This window comes from Rhineura floridana, chromosome 3, assembly GCF_030035675.1.
Source record: "Rhineura floridana isolate rRhiFlo1 chromosome 3, rRhiFlo1.hap2, whole genome shotgun sequence".
Lineage (NCBI taxonomy): Eukaryota > Metazoa > Chordata > Lepidosauria > Squamata > Rhineuridae > Rhineura > Rhineura floridana.
In genome coordinates this window covers 66,190,814-66,206,584 of record NC_084482.1, presented here as the reverse complement: position 1 = coordinate 66,206,584, position 15,771 = coordinate 66,190,814, and the positions used below count along the sequence as shown (strand labels likewise).

The 15,771-nt window shown below is 41.5% G+C and overlaps 2 protein-coding genes across 10 annotated transcripts in view; one reads left to right on the top strand and one right to left on the bottom strand.

Annotated features, from left to right (window-relative positions):
- Positions 1 to 6,992, top strand: part of LOC133380001 (cytochrome b-245 chaperone 1) — a 36,184-nt gene extending 29,192 nt beyond the window's left edge. The window contains exons 8-9 of one of the 5 annotated variants that reach the window (XR_009761319.1): positions 174 to 1,454; positions 4,601 to 6,991. Coding sequence is in view for 1 of the 5 variants with exons in the window: in XM_061616391.1 (XP_061472375.1) it covers positions 2,333 to 2,378 (46 nt within the window). In the remaining 4 variants the exon portion in view is untranslated. The other 4 variants (XR_009761320.1, XM_061616391.1, XM_061616389.1 and 1 more) reach the window with 4 other exon arrangements.
- HEXD (hexosaminidase D) overlaps positions 1 to 15,771 on the bottom strand; it is a 38,864-nt gene that overhangs the window by 8,044 nt on the left and 15,049 nt on the right. For 4 of the 5 annotated variants that reach the window (XM_061616375.1, XM_061616377.1, XM_061616374.1 and 1 more), the window contains 4 exons: positions 10,595 to 10,704; positions 5,960 to 6,047; positions 4,750 to 4,914; positions 2,632 to 2,815 (listed from right to left, as the gene is read on the bottom strand). In XM_061616375.1, coding sequence (XP_061472359.1) covers positions 2,632 to 2,815; positions 4,750 to 4,914; positions 5,960 to 6,047; positions 10,595 to 10,704 — 547 coding nt within the window. The remainder of the gene's footprint in view (positions 1 to 2,631; positions 2,816 to 4,749; positions 4,915 to 5,959; positions 6,048 to 10,594; positions 10,705 to 15,771) is intronic. The other variant, XM_061616378.1, reaches the window with a different exon arrangement.

Below are 15,771 nucleotides of genomic sequence, written 5' to 3'. Positions count from 1 at the left end.
AAGAGGAAGAAACACCCTTTTATCAGTACTGCAGTTCTGTACTGAACTAGCACATAACTTCCCCAGTGATTCAGCACAAAAATGAAAAATACCAGTATAGTTAGATCTTATTCAGATATATTTTGTTAGGCTGCACTAAGCTTCTATTCTAAATTCTCCAATTCTTTCAACAGTGATGTAGAGGCTGTGGCTAAGCTCATTACTAGCTTTCTTGAGCTGAACAAGGTGCCAGTTCATCAAGATCTTGAGGACAGCAGTGAAACAGATGACAATGATGAAGAGGAACCCAAGGACAAGTAGTTACATGAATATTGATGAACAGAAAACTAGAACTTGCTGAATTCTGAAAATATGAACCTCTTAATTTCTGTGTTACAGATGTTCTTGATTTTTGACCTCCCTTATGTATAAATCTCCATCTACAGTTGCAACAGTTTGGAAAGCAAGAGGGACTTGAAGAGAAACTCTTATTTATAAAGTCTTCCATTCTTCCCAATGCAATTAATATTTTAATGGAATTTGCTGACATTTGGTTTTAAAGAAACAAATTATGCTGTTATTAGCCTTGAGATGATCACCTAGGCAAGCCATGAGTTTGTCTGCTCTCCTTTCCCTTTGTGTGCGAGAAGAAAGCTTTTATTTTCACTTCAGAACAAATTTTACCAGGAATTTTCCCTTACTACAGTTCAACAGTGCAGTTTACCTCATAGTTAATAAGTAATCTTGACCCATGGTTGTAAGTGGAAGCTTTCACTCTCCTCTTGCGTATGAAGGAAAAGAAGGCATGAGGAGCCCAGGACTCGCTGCAGTTTGTTCCTGATCATCTAAATCACGGTTTACAAGATCATCTGAATTGGACCATTATGCTATCTTACGTAAAGATATGTCTTTAGAAAGCTCATTTGGCTACAGACCAGTATTACCTACATTTTTATATTCAGCAGTGGTTAAATTGAACTTTCTGTTTCTGCTGTATAACTAAAGTTTTGATGTGTTAACATTTTTTACTCTTGTTCAAAGGAAATTTCCAATGTAAAAATAGATATTCAAATGATTTAAAAAAGAAAAGAAAAAAAAAGAAATACAACTATAGAAGAGATTTTTGCATGTTGGGGCTGTGGGTATGAGTCAAACCTCTCTAAGATTTTACTTTTTAAAAAAGGGAAGATGGAAAATTTCAAAATTTCTCCCAGCTTAGCCAATAAGTTCTATTTTTTTCCAAGTGTTAAGATCTGTATCATGGCTGGGGAGTCTGTGGCCCTCTGGATATTGCTGGACTCCTACTCCCATGAGCCTCAGCTACGTGGCCATGCTGGCTGGGGCTGATGGGAGTTAAGAGTCCAGCAACATGCAGAGGGCTGCAGTTCCCCTATCCCTGATCTGTGTAATTGGTTTTGAGTTTTTGAAAACATATACCTCGCCTTATAAGAGCTTTTCAGCGTCCGGATTTACAGGTAAACTTTTGTTTTCCTATTCATGGTAGATATTTTATAAACAGGCATAGACAACTGTAAATCCTTGTTAAACACATTTAACATCTGATCATGCCTACCATTAAGTGTTTTTAAGGTGTTAATTGTTTTTTATAAAGTGGTATTTCAGTCTTTTTACAGTTTTCTGTGAAGGTCCCTGCACCATTTGGTATTCAGCATTAAGATTTCTGATCAGATCCATGATTCTTGAACTTTCCCCATTTTTATGTTTCCTTTTAACTTTAATACACACCCACACATATATGTGTTTGTGTGTATTTGGCTTTTTAAAAATACTACCAACAAAGTTGGAAAAAGTTTTAAAAAATCTTCCTGCAGGTACCTGTAGATCTTACATAGGTCACAATGAATGGGAAAAAAATGATTTTGAATCGTAAGTTCACAAAGCTAGTAACTTTTAAGATAATGCATGTATTTGCAAGTGTTCTATAAAGTTTGAGGAGAGGCTAGATTCAATTGTATTGTAATTTATCATTGTACTAGATAGAAGGAATTACAATCCAAACCACATTACAGTGCCTTGCAAAAGTACTCAGACCCCTGACCAATGCTCTCATGTTACTGAATTACAAATGGTCGTTCAGGTTGGTTGGATGTTGGTGGTGGACCACGATTTTAATTAATGTTTTGCTCTTCACATCAGTCAATCTTTCACTTACTGGTTGTAATCATTTATGTTTCTACATTCTGTAATTTTAACACAAATAAACTATGTATTTGTCATTTCCCCTGAAGAATTAATGTTCAAACAGCATAGAAATTTGGCCTGGCACAGCTTTTAAAAATGAATAAAAATGAGTATTTATACTCTGTGCTTTTAACCTTTTAATTTTCTTTAGTGTTGCTCTGAAGATCTGTATCTCCAAACATACAGCACAGGTCTAGGTGGACATACTGGCTAAGGACACTGAAGCAAGTATCTCCTTTTAAAAAAGCATTATAGGATGGGTGGTTTTTTGTTTTTCAAATGGTCAGGATGCTTCTTTGTAGCATTTCAAACATCTGTCCCCTCTAATAAAGGAGTTTACCTTTAAACATGTCTTCAGCTAACTCTGAAACCACAGTGAATTCCGACTTGCCAGAAATGAATTATGTTGCTCAAATGTTCTCTTAGAATCCCTTTCCAGTGACGACATACCTCTCAATGTTTCTTCGCTCATTCCCCTCAGCATGTCATCCCACACAATAGGTTTCACTGTGGGGTGGGCTGAGACCACATGGCTGGTCACAGCTTTCATATGGGTCAGGCACAGCTTTTCTATCGTATTTTCTTCTTGCTGCAGCCACTCTTTGGACTCCTCCCCTTCACCCAGATAATACACCTGGAGACACCAACCAAAACAGCCTTGATTTACCACTGCCCTGACAGCGCCATTTATTTATTTATTTTAGTACCAACGACATGCTAGCTAGTGGCCTGGTTCACATGTCACATTAAACCATAGTTCAAAACAAACTATGGTTTAATGTGAACAAGAAGCATGCTAGTGTAAGCTGCTCTTAACTTCCAATGGGGCTCCTGTTGTCTTAGGTCCTGCTGCATCATGGATGAAACAAGCCAGAGTCTGGCTTCCCATGTTGTCTGAACCTGAGCTTGTGGATTGCTTCTCCTCAAATAAACCACAAGCAGTAAGCCTTGGTTACTGCTTGTGGTTTGTCTGGAGAGAAACAAACCATGTGCCTGGGTGTCAACGTCATAACAAGCCAGACTCTGGCTTGTTTCCTAGTGGCACAGCAAGAGCAGCGCACCACTACATTGCTTGTTAACATTAAAACCACAGTATTGTTTTGACCTATAGTTTAATATAATATGGTTTCAACCACTGTGGTAGAAAGGAAGGAAATAAAGGCAGCATTATCACAAGGATATCTCTGCTCCATTCACAGCTGTGGTAGACTTGGGGCTGGAGCACACATTACAGTTGCTATGGGGATGTTGTTGAAAACAGCTTTTCCTTAGTAACTAATTACTCCACTTCATACTATTCAGAAGAGCTTACTGTGAGTTCAGCCATCATCCTGATAGTTTTAATACCGACTCGACAAGTGGAATGTGGGTATGGTCATATTATGGTGCCTAAGCTCCATAGGCTAAGTGCTTTGAAACTCTGCAAGCTGTGTGGAGATCAATCACCATAGAGAAGCCATTATCAGCAGTATTCCCATCATGACTGAAGCATGTGCTGTAGCCTTTTCTTCAAACAACTAGGAGGAAAGGGGAGATCTGGCTGAGAGAAATAAATGGGTGGCATCTGAAAGTCAAGGGGCAGAGATGGAAAGCTTACAGTAAACTCTTCCTCTGCCTACAATTTTCCAGCTAGCATTTTATAAGAATTTATTTTGAGCTAAAACAGGCATAAAGGAACAATGACACTCCTGTTTACTTCTACTGCTGCTCTGGTGCATGGCAGCAACTCAAAGAACTCTTTGGCATGCTAACCCCCAACCTGCGCACACACTGCTATGTGCTAGACACAGCTTTTGGCATGCCGCTGCAACCATAACTTTTTCAGCATCTACAGTGACATAACGAAAGTGGCACTTATACATGACTGGGTGGTTACAGGCTGACATACAGGACGTTTTGAGCAAGGTTGTCCACCTCTACTACATATCCAGTAGTTGTGTTTTCAACAGGGCCTAACAAAATGAAAAATAAAGGTCCAGCTTCTGGTTCTGAATCCTACTGACATGATCCATTACATTACACTGAATGTTTATGAGTCAGTAAAGCCAAATTAGAATGTATTGTTTCTTACAAAACATCTGATGAAGTCAAGTGCCTCCATAAATCTCCATAAACCAGAATGTTTGAGGGCATAGGGAAGTCCTTGCAAGAGAACTTAATTTCTTTCCCTCTCTTTAAAACAGATGTTGCACTGCAGTAACACCAGGGAGCAGTCACACTAGCAGAAAGGTTACCACATAATTACAACAGCCTGTTAAAAAAAAGCTCTTCAATATGCAAAGCTGTAAGGGTCTTATCCATAATAAACTCACATTCTTTAAAATAAAATACAATTTAAAAACCAAAGAGTTTCAGTCTTTATGTATTGGAATAAACTACTATGTATTGTATAATGATGATGTTTATTTTGTGATTATAGAATCTGACATACCAGGATCAAGGAAGAGATTAAAACCATGAAGGGACAGTAATAATTTTAACAGGAAATGGCTGGATCCCACAGTTCTTACAAGGTACCATCTCACGATTGCCAGGGCAACCATTTCAGCCCCAAGCCCCACACTATACCTCGTCACAGCCAATGTGAAACCACTGAAGATCACCATGCAGCACTAGCACTTGCTCTATCATTGCGCTGACAAGCTTCAGGGATTCCTCTTTATGGGGATTCACAGTGTTGGGGAACATTGCTACTTCCCGTAGGTGACAGAATTCTTTGTGCTTCAGGACAAACTGCAGGAGAAGCAAGAATTAATGGATATAGCACTCAGCCAAAGAAAAATTGTGACCAAAGAGATCAGTGAAGAACTTTTGCAAGTGTCCCAGCTGAATAAGCTAGGGCCAAGTAGGATGCATTATAAAAGCCTCCTTACTGTATCCCAACACCATCTGAGTTTGGACTCTGGACCCCCAAATACAAAAAAAGGATGCCTCTGGAGTTCCAATAATTCCAGTCTCACATATTTCTTGAAATAACATGTTTATATGAGATTACCCAATAAAAGAAACAAGAGATAATAATGCATCAAACTGAAACGTCCCTGGGAACCAATACCTACCGTCAGAAGTCTAGAAATCTGTATGGCACTAAATGCTGAATTCAACTGTCCAGTGTGAAACCTGGTTGCCTTTGCAGTAGTTTTTTGTTACGAGCAACAATTGTGTTAGAGCGAAACCAGCTCCAAAAGCAAAATATCCTGTCTACATGTAATGAGATTTGAGGAGGAGGAGAAATAGCTGTCCTGGGTAAGCAAATACATAGTGCAGTCATGGGTAGACTGGGGGTGGGGAGGAAGAAAGTTGTGCATTCATCAGCACAAACTTCAAAGGAACTTTCCATGATACTCTCGCTACATCTGATATTTTAATATGATGATAAAAGTTGGTTCTTTTTGTAGAATCTGTTACTTTTTACCACCCTGCTGGGCCTCTGCTTTCTCCATTTACGCAACTGAAAATTCACATTGCAGGCCTATGCATATCTATTCAGAAGTAAGTCCCATTTTCAATGTGTCTTCCCCAGAGACACCCTCATGGTGCTACAGCTTATCTGAATGGGGCTGGGGTGGGGCAGGACAGAGCGGCAGCAAGGTTGGGGCTGCACATATGCACAGATGGAGCCTCCACCAGTACGTCTTCACAGCCCTTCCCATCCAGATCAGCTGTAATGCCACCAGTATTGGAAGAGCAACTTCGCAGCTCTGCCCCACAACACCAGTTGCTACTGCTCTATAGACAGTAAAGAAAGCCAATGTGCGTCTCGAACCATGGCCCTTACCTCCATATGTCCAAAGGTCTGTACCAAAGGAACTACCTCTAGCTCATGTAACTTTGCCAGCTTTAAAATCTCTTTAATCTCAGAGGAGCTAGAAAAAGACAGAAACAACTTTATTATCAATTATGTATTTCAACAGCAGGTTTTCTATTTAAAAATCCACACTTTTTTCTGTTTAAAATTCCACACTTATACTATTATATAAATCAGGGATGTGCACTGACCACAAGATTTCAGTTCAGTTCCCAATTTGGCACTTTCAAAACAGCTTGCCTGGTCCAAAAGTACTTCTTCACAAGGAAGGGCCGTAGCTCAGTGGTAGAGCACCTGTCTTGCCTGCAGAAGGTCCCAGGTTCAATCCCCAGCATCTCCAAATAGGACAGGGATAGAGATATGAAAGCTCAGGGGGAAAAATGGAAAAATTCAGAAAAAAACTGTTTTTTTCCAAAGCCTTTTTTGTTTTAGTTTTCCAAAAAATTGAAAAAAATGAAGTAAAAATGGATTATGGAATGTTTTATTTTAGCATGATGAATACAATGTTTCATTGAATCTTGGTTCCCCCCCTTTTTTTTCCTCAGTTCTTTTTATGGGAATGGATGCTTTATGTTTGCTTGACACTGGAGGACTAGCGGAGACATAAATGATTTTCTTTGGTATTAATGTTGATGGTTTCTTCTGGTTTTTTTAAATTGTTTTTGCCTGTTCCTCATAAACTGGCAAAACAAAAGAAGTTCCTTACAGTTCAGGTATTCCTTACAGTTCAGGATCTTCAGGATCTCAATGGCTACTAGCCGTGATGGCTGTGCTCTGCCACCCTAGTCAGAGGCAGCATGCTTCTGAAAACCAGTTCCTGGAAGCCTCAGGAGGGGAGAGTGTTCTTGCACTCGGGTCCTGCTTGCGGGCTTCCCCCAGGCACCTGGTTGGCCACTGTGAGAACAGGATGCTGGACTAGATGGGCCACTGGCATGATCCAGCAGGCTCTTCTTATGTTCTTATGTTCTTATCTTGTAGATCCAATTGTTACCAAAATAATTAAAAATTAAAAAAGTAAATTCAATTTGTAATAGTTGTTTGAATAAAATGTACTTTTAATATACCAAATGTGATAATTTTATGTCAAACCAACTTGTACATAATTACATTTGATGTTCCTGAAGTAACAAAGTGACTTTCAATCTGTAAAAAGTGCTAATATTGCATTTTTTCAATTTTTCCAAAAATTGCCATTTTTTTCTGAAAAAAAAACAACAATTTTTTCCCCATGGCTTTAAACTTTCCAGAAATTTTACATCTCTAGACAGGGAGACTCCTGCCCCAAACCCTGGAGAGCTGCTGCCAGTCAGTGTAGACAACACCGGGCTAGATGGACCAATAGTCTCAGTACAGGCATCTTCCTATGTCTTAAACTATAGAATTCACTCTCACGGAAGGCAGTAATGGCAACGAACTTGGATGGGTTTACAACAGGTGTGGACAAATACATGAAGGACAAGGCTATCAATGGCTACTAGCCATGATGTCTGTGCTCTGTCTCCATGGTCCAAGGCAGTGTGCTTCCAAATACCAGCTGCTGGAAACTGCAGGAAGCAAGATTGCTCTTGCACTCAGGTTCTACTTGCAAGCTTCCCTTAGGCATCTGGTTGGCTACTGGAAGAACAGGATGTTGGACTAGGTGGGCCATTGGCCTGTGGCCTGATCCAGCAGGCTCTTCTTATGTTCTTATAAAACCCTTTGTAAGCTGACTGATTAGGTTCAGCATATGTCTGAGTCAACTTTGTCTTCCCACCAGAACTTTTTACTGACTGACTGACTATTAGGAATTAAAAGAAAAGGTTGTAACTTTTTTCTCCTTTCGGCATGTGTGGATGAAATTTGCAGGCACAGTAACCCATACAGAGGGGATAAAGCATGCCAAATTATTGGCAAATTTGTCCAGGTTTTTTTGTGCTGGGCACTTTAAAGTTTGCTTAAAAAAAAAAAAAAGAAACACATTTTTTTTTATTTTTAGGTAGAATTGAATGACATTCCATGAGTCCTGCCAAATTTGAGAAGAATAGCTGCAGTAGTTTTCCTGCAAGAGCAGCCTTTACCATTTTGGAGTGGGTAAAAAAAATAGTGCCTTTATCAGTCCTTGTGTTTTGTAGTTGAAAATTGCAAGCAAGAGAGAGGTGTCCCTGGGTAAGAAAACTGGCAAGCTGCAGACAAGTAAGTCTAGGGGCTTTTATGCTAGGTACCTTTAAAGTTTATTTGTGTTGGGAGGGGTAACCAAAGGGATTTGCTTTCCATGTAAAATCTTCCCCTCTGATTACAATTTAGTTTAGCTTTTTGCAGTCACTTGTATGCAACATGTTTTTGACATCTAGATAGCCAAAGTGTCACAAAATGTTTCAGGGTCCCAGCTTTGATTTATGCTGCCTCATCCAGATCTTGCTTCACCTCTGAGAAGCCCAAAACACTTGTGTTCCCAGCAGTTGGTATTCAAAAGCATACTGTCTCTGACAGCGGAGGCAGGACATAGCTATCATGGCTAGTAGCCAGTGATAGCTTTATCTTCCATGAGGCCTTCACGGTTGATGCAAAAAATTGCAGTTTCTGAAGAAGACTTAGAAAACAATGTTGTGCTTTATCAATGCTTCTTCCGATCAGGGATTGATGGTGGTTTCTCTGCCTTGTGTGACCTTTTGTCCTTCCCTCTAAACTATACTCAGCTAAAGTATACATCTCATTTTCTCACCATTTGCTATTCGACCATGTAAAAAAAAATCTGTACATATATTGCAAACATGCACCCAAATGCACAATCTCATATGAGTACAGGGTTCTATTCTACTTAGAGCAGACCCACTGAAATTAAGTTAGTCATATTCATTAATTTCAGTGGGTCTACCCTGACTAATCGACTGAAAGAACTGGGCATGTTTAGCCTGGAGAAGAGAAGACTGAGGGGAGATATGATAGCACTCTTCAAGTACATGAAAGGTTGTCACATAGACGAGGGCCGGGATCTCTTCTCAATCATCCCAGAGTGCAGGACACGGAATAATGGGCTCAAGTTGCAGGAAGCCAGATTTCGACTGAACAACAGGAAAAACATCCTAACTGTTAGAGCCATATGACAATGGAACCAATTACCTAGAGAGTTAGTGGGCTCTCTGACACTGGAGGCATTCAAGAGGCAGCTGGACAGCCATCTGTCGGGAGTGCTTTGATTAGGATTCATGCATTGAGCAGGGGGTTGGACTTGATGGCCTTATAGGCCCCTTCCAACTCTACTATTCTATGATTCTAATACTGTTTACAATCCACCAAAACGAAATTCACTGGGTACAGAATCATGAAAATTTGCTGGTGAACAGTACATTATTGATCAAGCACACAATATTTCCTGAATTCCATCTGGCTCTAGTCATCATCCAGCTCAGGTCTTTCTTCATAACTCCAGAAGTGTTTCTAGTTGCTTTCTAGTCCCTTCAGATTCCAATTCCCTATTCCCACTTCCTAATGTTAGCTCTCCACCTGGGCCTCAGTCAGGACTATTTCCATTGCTATGAGCACAAACATAAGACTGCATCGTTTCTATTCTGGATTATCAGTTCAGAATAATTACTATCTGACTGGTTTGCACTTGCAAAAAGAATACACTAGACTCATTACTCTCTATATAAACAAGCACTGAAAGCAGAGAAGATATCTGAAACATTTTTCTATTGCTCCCACTGAAAGTAGAGAAGGGTGTTAAAGAATAACTTATTTGGATCATGTCACATATTTTATATCTCCTTAACCATGTAAAATATGTGGCTCTAAAAAAAGTTATATTCATGGCTCTGGCTTGCCTCTAGAACTTCAGCTTCACCCTGGAGTCAATATGCTCACTGACTCTTAAAGAGTGCAGATAGAATCAGCTGATTGCCGGTGCTTGCAAAGCCAGTGCATAGGGCTCTGTAAGCACCTCTAATCAGTTCTGGCTGAGCCCTGTCTTCACATTACATCAAGTGTAGGGCAGGTTAGAGTGGCTTGGCCGAAAGAGCCTGGCAGGCCAAATGGGAAGAGTCTAGCAGGCCTGAATAGTTCCTGCGCCAGAGGTTCTCCACGACTGATCTAAATTTAGAGCCTACTGTGGATCTGTAACAATACTTTTGTGGCCGGACAGCAAAATACTCAGGAACAACTGCTTCTTCCTGTTTCAAGCAGAAGCAAACCAGGTAGGGTGTGGATTGGCTGGTCTTTGTGTCAATCAAGCCACTTCTCCTCCCGCAAGAGTATGATTTCAAGTTTGGGTTGCTTCTTTTTCAAGCACAAAATAAATACTTAACCAGATGTACATGGTAATACAAAACCAAACCAAACCAAACCAAACCCTGAAAGCCTGCCAAAAGCACAGAGGGATGAGAAAGCAGGAACAAGCACTGGACTCAAAAGCATGCATGCCATTAGAGGAGTGAAGGCAAGAGGGAAGCAGAGATTGCACTATAGCAGAAAACACACCAGCTCCTGTAGGTATTGACATCTGTGCACACTCTGAGGTTTCACCACTGCTTATGAAATGTGACATGAGAATCAGAGGCCAAATCTCAAACTCTGCTTGTTTGAGAAGGTCAGCCAATTGCAATTAGAATACCTTACTGGCTACCTTACCTGTATGCATCATTTCCTCGGAGTGGCTTCAGCTCCCCATCATACGGAAACATATCCTCATATTCAAGAAGAATGCCATTTGCACCCAGGGCATGGAACAATGGGAAGATCTGTTGGTTGCATAAAACATCTGAAATCTCTGGCTAGTATGGAATGATTAAATTTAATTTTGTAAAACATTAACATACCTTAGAGAATGCCTATCTCATTATATTCTTCCCCACTCTCAGATCCTGAGAGAGCAAGCCTCGCTCCAAGTGTCCTCCTCTGTTCCAATCCCTTTTCCTTTTGTGTCATGTCTTTTCAATTATAAGCCTGAGAGAGGGGGCTGTCTTATCACTGACATTTGTAAGCCACTCTTGGAATCTCCCTCCTCTTCGGATGCACACCCTTAACGTGGTGAGGGGGTTTGAGTGTGTTAAAGAAGCTGAGAGCAATGCCGCCAGGAGTCTAGACCAAGAGGCTAGACTCCTAGCAGGGGCACCCATGGCGGAATGGTCAAAGCTGAGACACCAGACTAAGATGCATCGAAACTCAGAGGGAGGCAATGGTAAACTGTGATGTTCCTATATACTAGTGTATATATGGTAAGTGTTGGTTGTTTAGAGTATACATGGTAAGTAGTGAAAGAGGAGGGGGAGTGAATGGGCAATAGAATGCTTGATGATTGGCTGAATGTTTAAAATGGCTGACAGTATAAATGAAAGGATGACAGGTAAATCTGGGTGAATGTGAGGTGGTGAATTGTGGAATCTGGGGGGAGAAGAGAAAGAGTGGATTGCTTGGTGGGGTTTGAGAGAGTTGTTTGCCAGGAGAGAGTGAAGAAGGAGGGAGGTGGAGTTAGGATTAGTATTGAGTAAAACCATATGCTTATGTGCCTTAAGAAGAAATCTTGTTAATCTTGTTAGCTTTGTTATCTTTAATAAATACTTAATTTGGTTTACCAAAGGCCTGATCCTTGGCTGGGGTTTCACAGACCAGAAGGGAGGGTAAGGTAATGACCAAGGCTGAAGGGGAACTGTAACAAATGGTGGCAGCGGTGAAGAGAATAACAATACCAGTATTCAGAGTCTCTGGGAATACTAGTATTGGGACGTTACTGGTGGTTGCCTAGCAGGGGGATCTGTTGAGATCTGTGCTAGAGCGGGGAGAGAAATCATAAGAGAGAGCGGTCCGGACTGGTGGAGTCCCTGGTGGTGCCTAGAGACAGGCAGTAACCACGAGCAGGTAGGAACCTGACAGGGAGAGCCAGGGAAGGACGCCTCACATGTGGTGTCAGTAGCGGTGGGATACGAACAACAGAGAATCCAGATACGAACAACAGAGAATCCAAATACAGTGGTGTGGCAAACAGAAATAACAAAACAAGATTTCTTGTGAGAGTGACTGGCAAAGAGTGTGTGGCAAAGAGTGAGTGAACTCAAACACCATGGCTGAATACATAAAAATGAAAAGAGAGGAGCTGGTGGAGAAGTGCATAACATTCAATTTACCTCATGAGGGTAAAGGGGTAGATGAATTGAGGGTAGCACTTATAGGATTTGCAACTGCCCAGCAAAAACAACCTGTCAGGGAAGAGACCCCAGAAGGATATTTAAGCAATCCCGCTTATATAGAGTACTTGAGAGAGAAGTTAAGATGGGAGGCTGAGGAAAAAGACAAGCAGAGGGAGTTGGAAGCTGAGAGATTGAAGAGGGAGGCTGAGAAAAAGACAAGCAGAGGGAGTTGGAAGCTGAGAGAATGAGATTGGGGTTTGAGGAGAGGGAGAAGCAATGAGCATTGGATGCTGAATTACAAGTAGAAAAGTTAAAATTTGATAGAGAGAAATTTCACTCTGAGGAGACAAGGAAAGACAGAGATGGAGCAAAAATAAAAATTACTCCAAAGGACTTTGCTGTCTATGAGCCTGGTCAAGATCTTCAAATTTACCTCAGCACCTTTGAAAAAGCAGCTCAGTTGTGGGGGCTACCTGAAGATAAATACATGCAGTATTTATCAAATCTGATTAAAGGGGAATTGGCTGAGGTATACCAATATTTCCCCTCAGACAGGCCCGTCACCTATGCTGAATTCAAAGAAGCAGTGTTTAAAAGATTCAGACTGGGGCCTGATTATTTTAGAAAGCTTTTCAGAAACTGCCAGATACAGACAGGGAGATCTTTTGTGGAACTGGGAGCAAAGTTGATGGATATATTTGGAAAGTGGATGAGTAGTGCCAAAGCTCAGTCAGTGGAAGAGGTGAAAAGCCTCATGATACAGGATCAATTATACCTTCAGTTACCACCAGAAATAAGGCTCCTGGTCAAAGACCGTTCCCCTACATCTGTGCAGGAGGCCGCAGAGATGGCGGATCACTTCGCCTCCAATAGAACTGGCTGGGTGGGGAAAACATCAAGAGAGTTTAAACCCAGACCATATAGTGCTGGCAGAAGGGATGTGGTACCACAGCGAGTGAGTCCTCCAGTAAAATCTGAAGGGCACAGGACACCCCAGAGTGGATCTGTGTACCCTAAAAGTGAGGAGAAATTATGCTACAAATGTGGTAGACCGGGGCACCTACGTTTTCAATGTGAGGTTGCCAACCCCAGTAGTAATCCTGCTCAGACAAGGGCAGTGAAAACAGAGCCCAAGGCTTTAGAAGCAGCGAAAAAGGTTCAGTTTTGCCAGATAAACTGGACAGAAGTAACAGACCTGGATTCAAGTCTGAGAGAGGAAGTGAGTGTACAAGGGGCAACTTATTGGGCATTGCTTGACATTGGTGCCGCTCAGACGTTACTGAGGCCAGATTTAATAAAATCTGAAGAAATATTACCTCAGGAAACAGTGACTATCCAAGGAGTGAGGGGTCAACCAGAGAGTTTGCCTGTGGCCCTGGTGAAAATGGAATGGAGAGGCCGAAAGGGCCAATATAAAGTAGGCATTAATGCCCAGCAACAAGAACCAGTAATACTGGGAAGAGATGTTATGGGGGCACAGGGGAAAATATATGTAGTGACCAGACAGCAAATTGGCAGAGAAAAAGAAGCCATATTAAGGGGGGCTGAAACAAACAGGGTGGAATCTGTTAACCAGCCTCAGGTCACCATAGCAACCACTAGCAGGCCTGCTGAAGAAGACAAACTGTATCAAGTGGTCTCTGGGGAAGAAGCAGATCAATTCAGGGAAGAGCTGCATAAAGATATAAGTCTGAAGCAGATAAAGGAACAAGCGCTGACCCAACAGATTCCTTTCACTGACAAACTGAGGAATCAAGTTGTGTGTGAGAATGGGATTTTATATAGACTGTGGATGCCTGCTGAGAGAAAGGATGAATGTGAACCAGTGAAGCAATTGATAGTACCTAGCAAATACAGAACCAGATTGCTAGAGGTAGCCCACGATGTCCCATGTGCAGGACATCTGGGAATAAAAAAGACCAAGAGGAGATTGGCTGCACATTATTATTGGCCAAATATCTCCAAGGATGTAAAACAACATTGTCTATCTTGTGGAATATGCCAAAAGGTGGGAAAGAGTGGAGTAAAGACCAAGGCACCCTTAAAGCCCCTTCCTATAATTGGACAACCCTTTTATAGAGTGGGAATAGATTTGGTGGGCCCTTTTTCCAAACCCACAAGGCATGGCAAGAAATATCTAGTGGTGGTGGTGGATTTTGCCACCAGGTACCCAGACGCAGAAGCACTGAGATCTGTAGAAGCCCCTGTAGTGGCAGAGGCTTTATTAAAAATCTTTATGAGGCTGGGTTTCCCTCATGAAGTGCTGACAGATCAAGGCAGTGTATTCATGGGAGAAGTGATGCAATGTATGTGGAAATGTTGTGGTCTAAAACATCTAAAGACCACTACTTACCATCCCGCCACTAATGGGCTAACTGAGAGATTCAATGGAGTTTTGAAGGGCATGATAAGAAGCTATGTTCAAGTTCACCCACAAGACTGGGATGAACGGTTGGGATGCTTCTTATTTGCATACAGAGAAGTCCCTCAGGAGTCAACAGGCTTCTCACCCTTTGAACTCATGTTCACTAGAAAAGTGAGGGGACCTTTGGAACTGCTAAAAAATTCATGGGAAGGAACTCTGGGAGAGTACAAAACTTCTGTAGTAGATTTTGTATTGGAATTCCGCAATAAATTAACATCAATGATGGAAGTAGTGAAAGAGAATTTGAGTCATGCACAGGAGAAGCAAAGTTACTGGTATGACAGAACAGGCAGAGAACGTGTGTATGATGTGGGAGATATGGTTATGGCGTTCATACCCAGGAAACATGACAAATTACAGGCTAACTGGGAAGGACCATATACCATCAGAGAAAGGCTTGACACAGTGACATATGTAATCACCACAGACCAATTAAACAAAAGCAAAGTGGTTCATGTAAATATGTTGAAGCCTTACCATACCAGGGATGCACAGGTGTTGCAAGTTACCTTATTCCCTGAGGGAAGTGGGCCTGAACTTCCAGATTTGGTACAGGAAAGCAAAGACAAAGGAGGGGTAGATCAAGTGGAATGGTCAGAGGAGGTGAAGGAGGAAGTAAAAGAAGAGATTCTGAGAGTTTTGAAAACCTATAGGAATCTCTTTAGCAACAAACCTGGCCGAACCAGTATAGTTATACATTCCATTGATACTGGAGATCATGCCCCAATCAGATCTGTTCCATACCGCGTGAATGGGAAAGTTTTGAATGAGATCAAAAAGGAGGTGGAAGAGATGCTGGAATTAGGAGTGATCAGGGAATCCATCAGTCCCTGGGCCTCAAGTATTGTCCTGGTTCCGAAAAAAGATGGAACGACAAGGTTTTGCATTGATTATCGGCTAATCAATAAAATTACTGTCCCAGATGCGTATCCTATACCTAGGGTAGACGCTATGTTAGAGTTATTGGGGGCAGCAACCATTATCTCTACACTAGATCTCTGTAATGATTTTGGCAAATGGAACTAGACGAGCAATCCAGAGCCAAAACTGCCTTCAGTACACCAGATGGGTTATATGAGTTTGTGACCATACCCATGGGACTAAGGAACTCACCAAGTTCATTTCAGAGGCTAATCAATACTGTGTTGCGAGGCATGTCAGATTTTGCAGTGGCCTATATCGATGACGTGGCCATTTTTAGCAAGTCGGTGCCTGAGCATGTCCAACACCTGACAACAGTATTGGAGGCCTTAAGA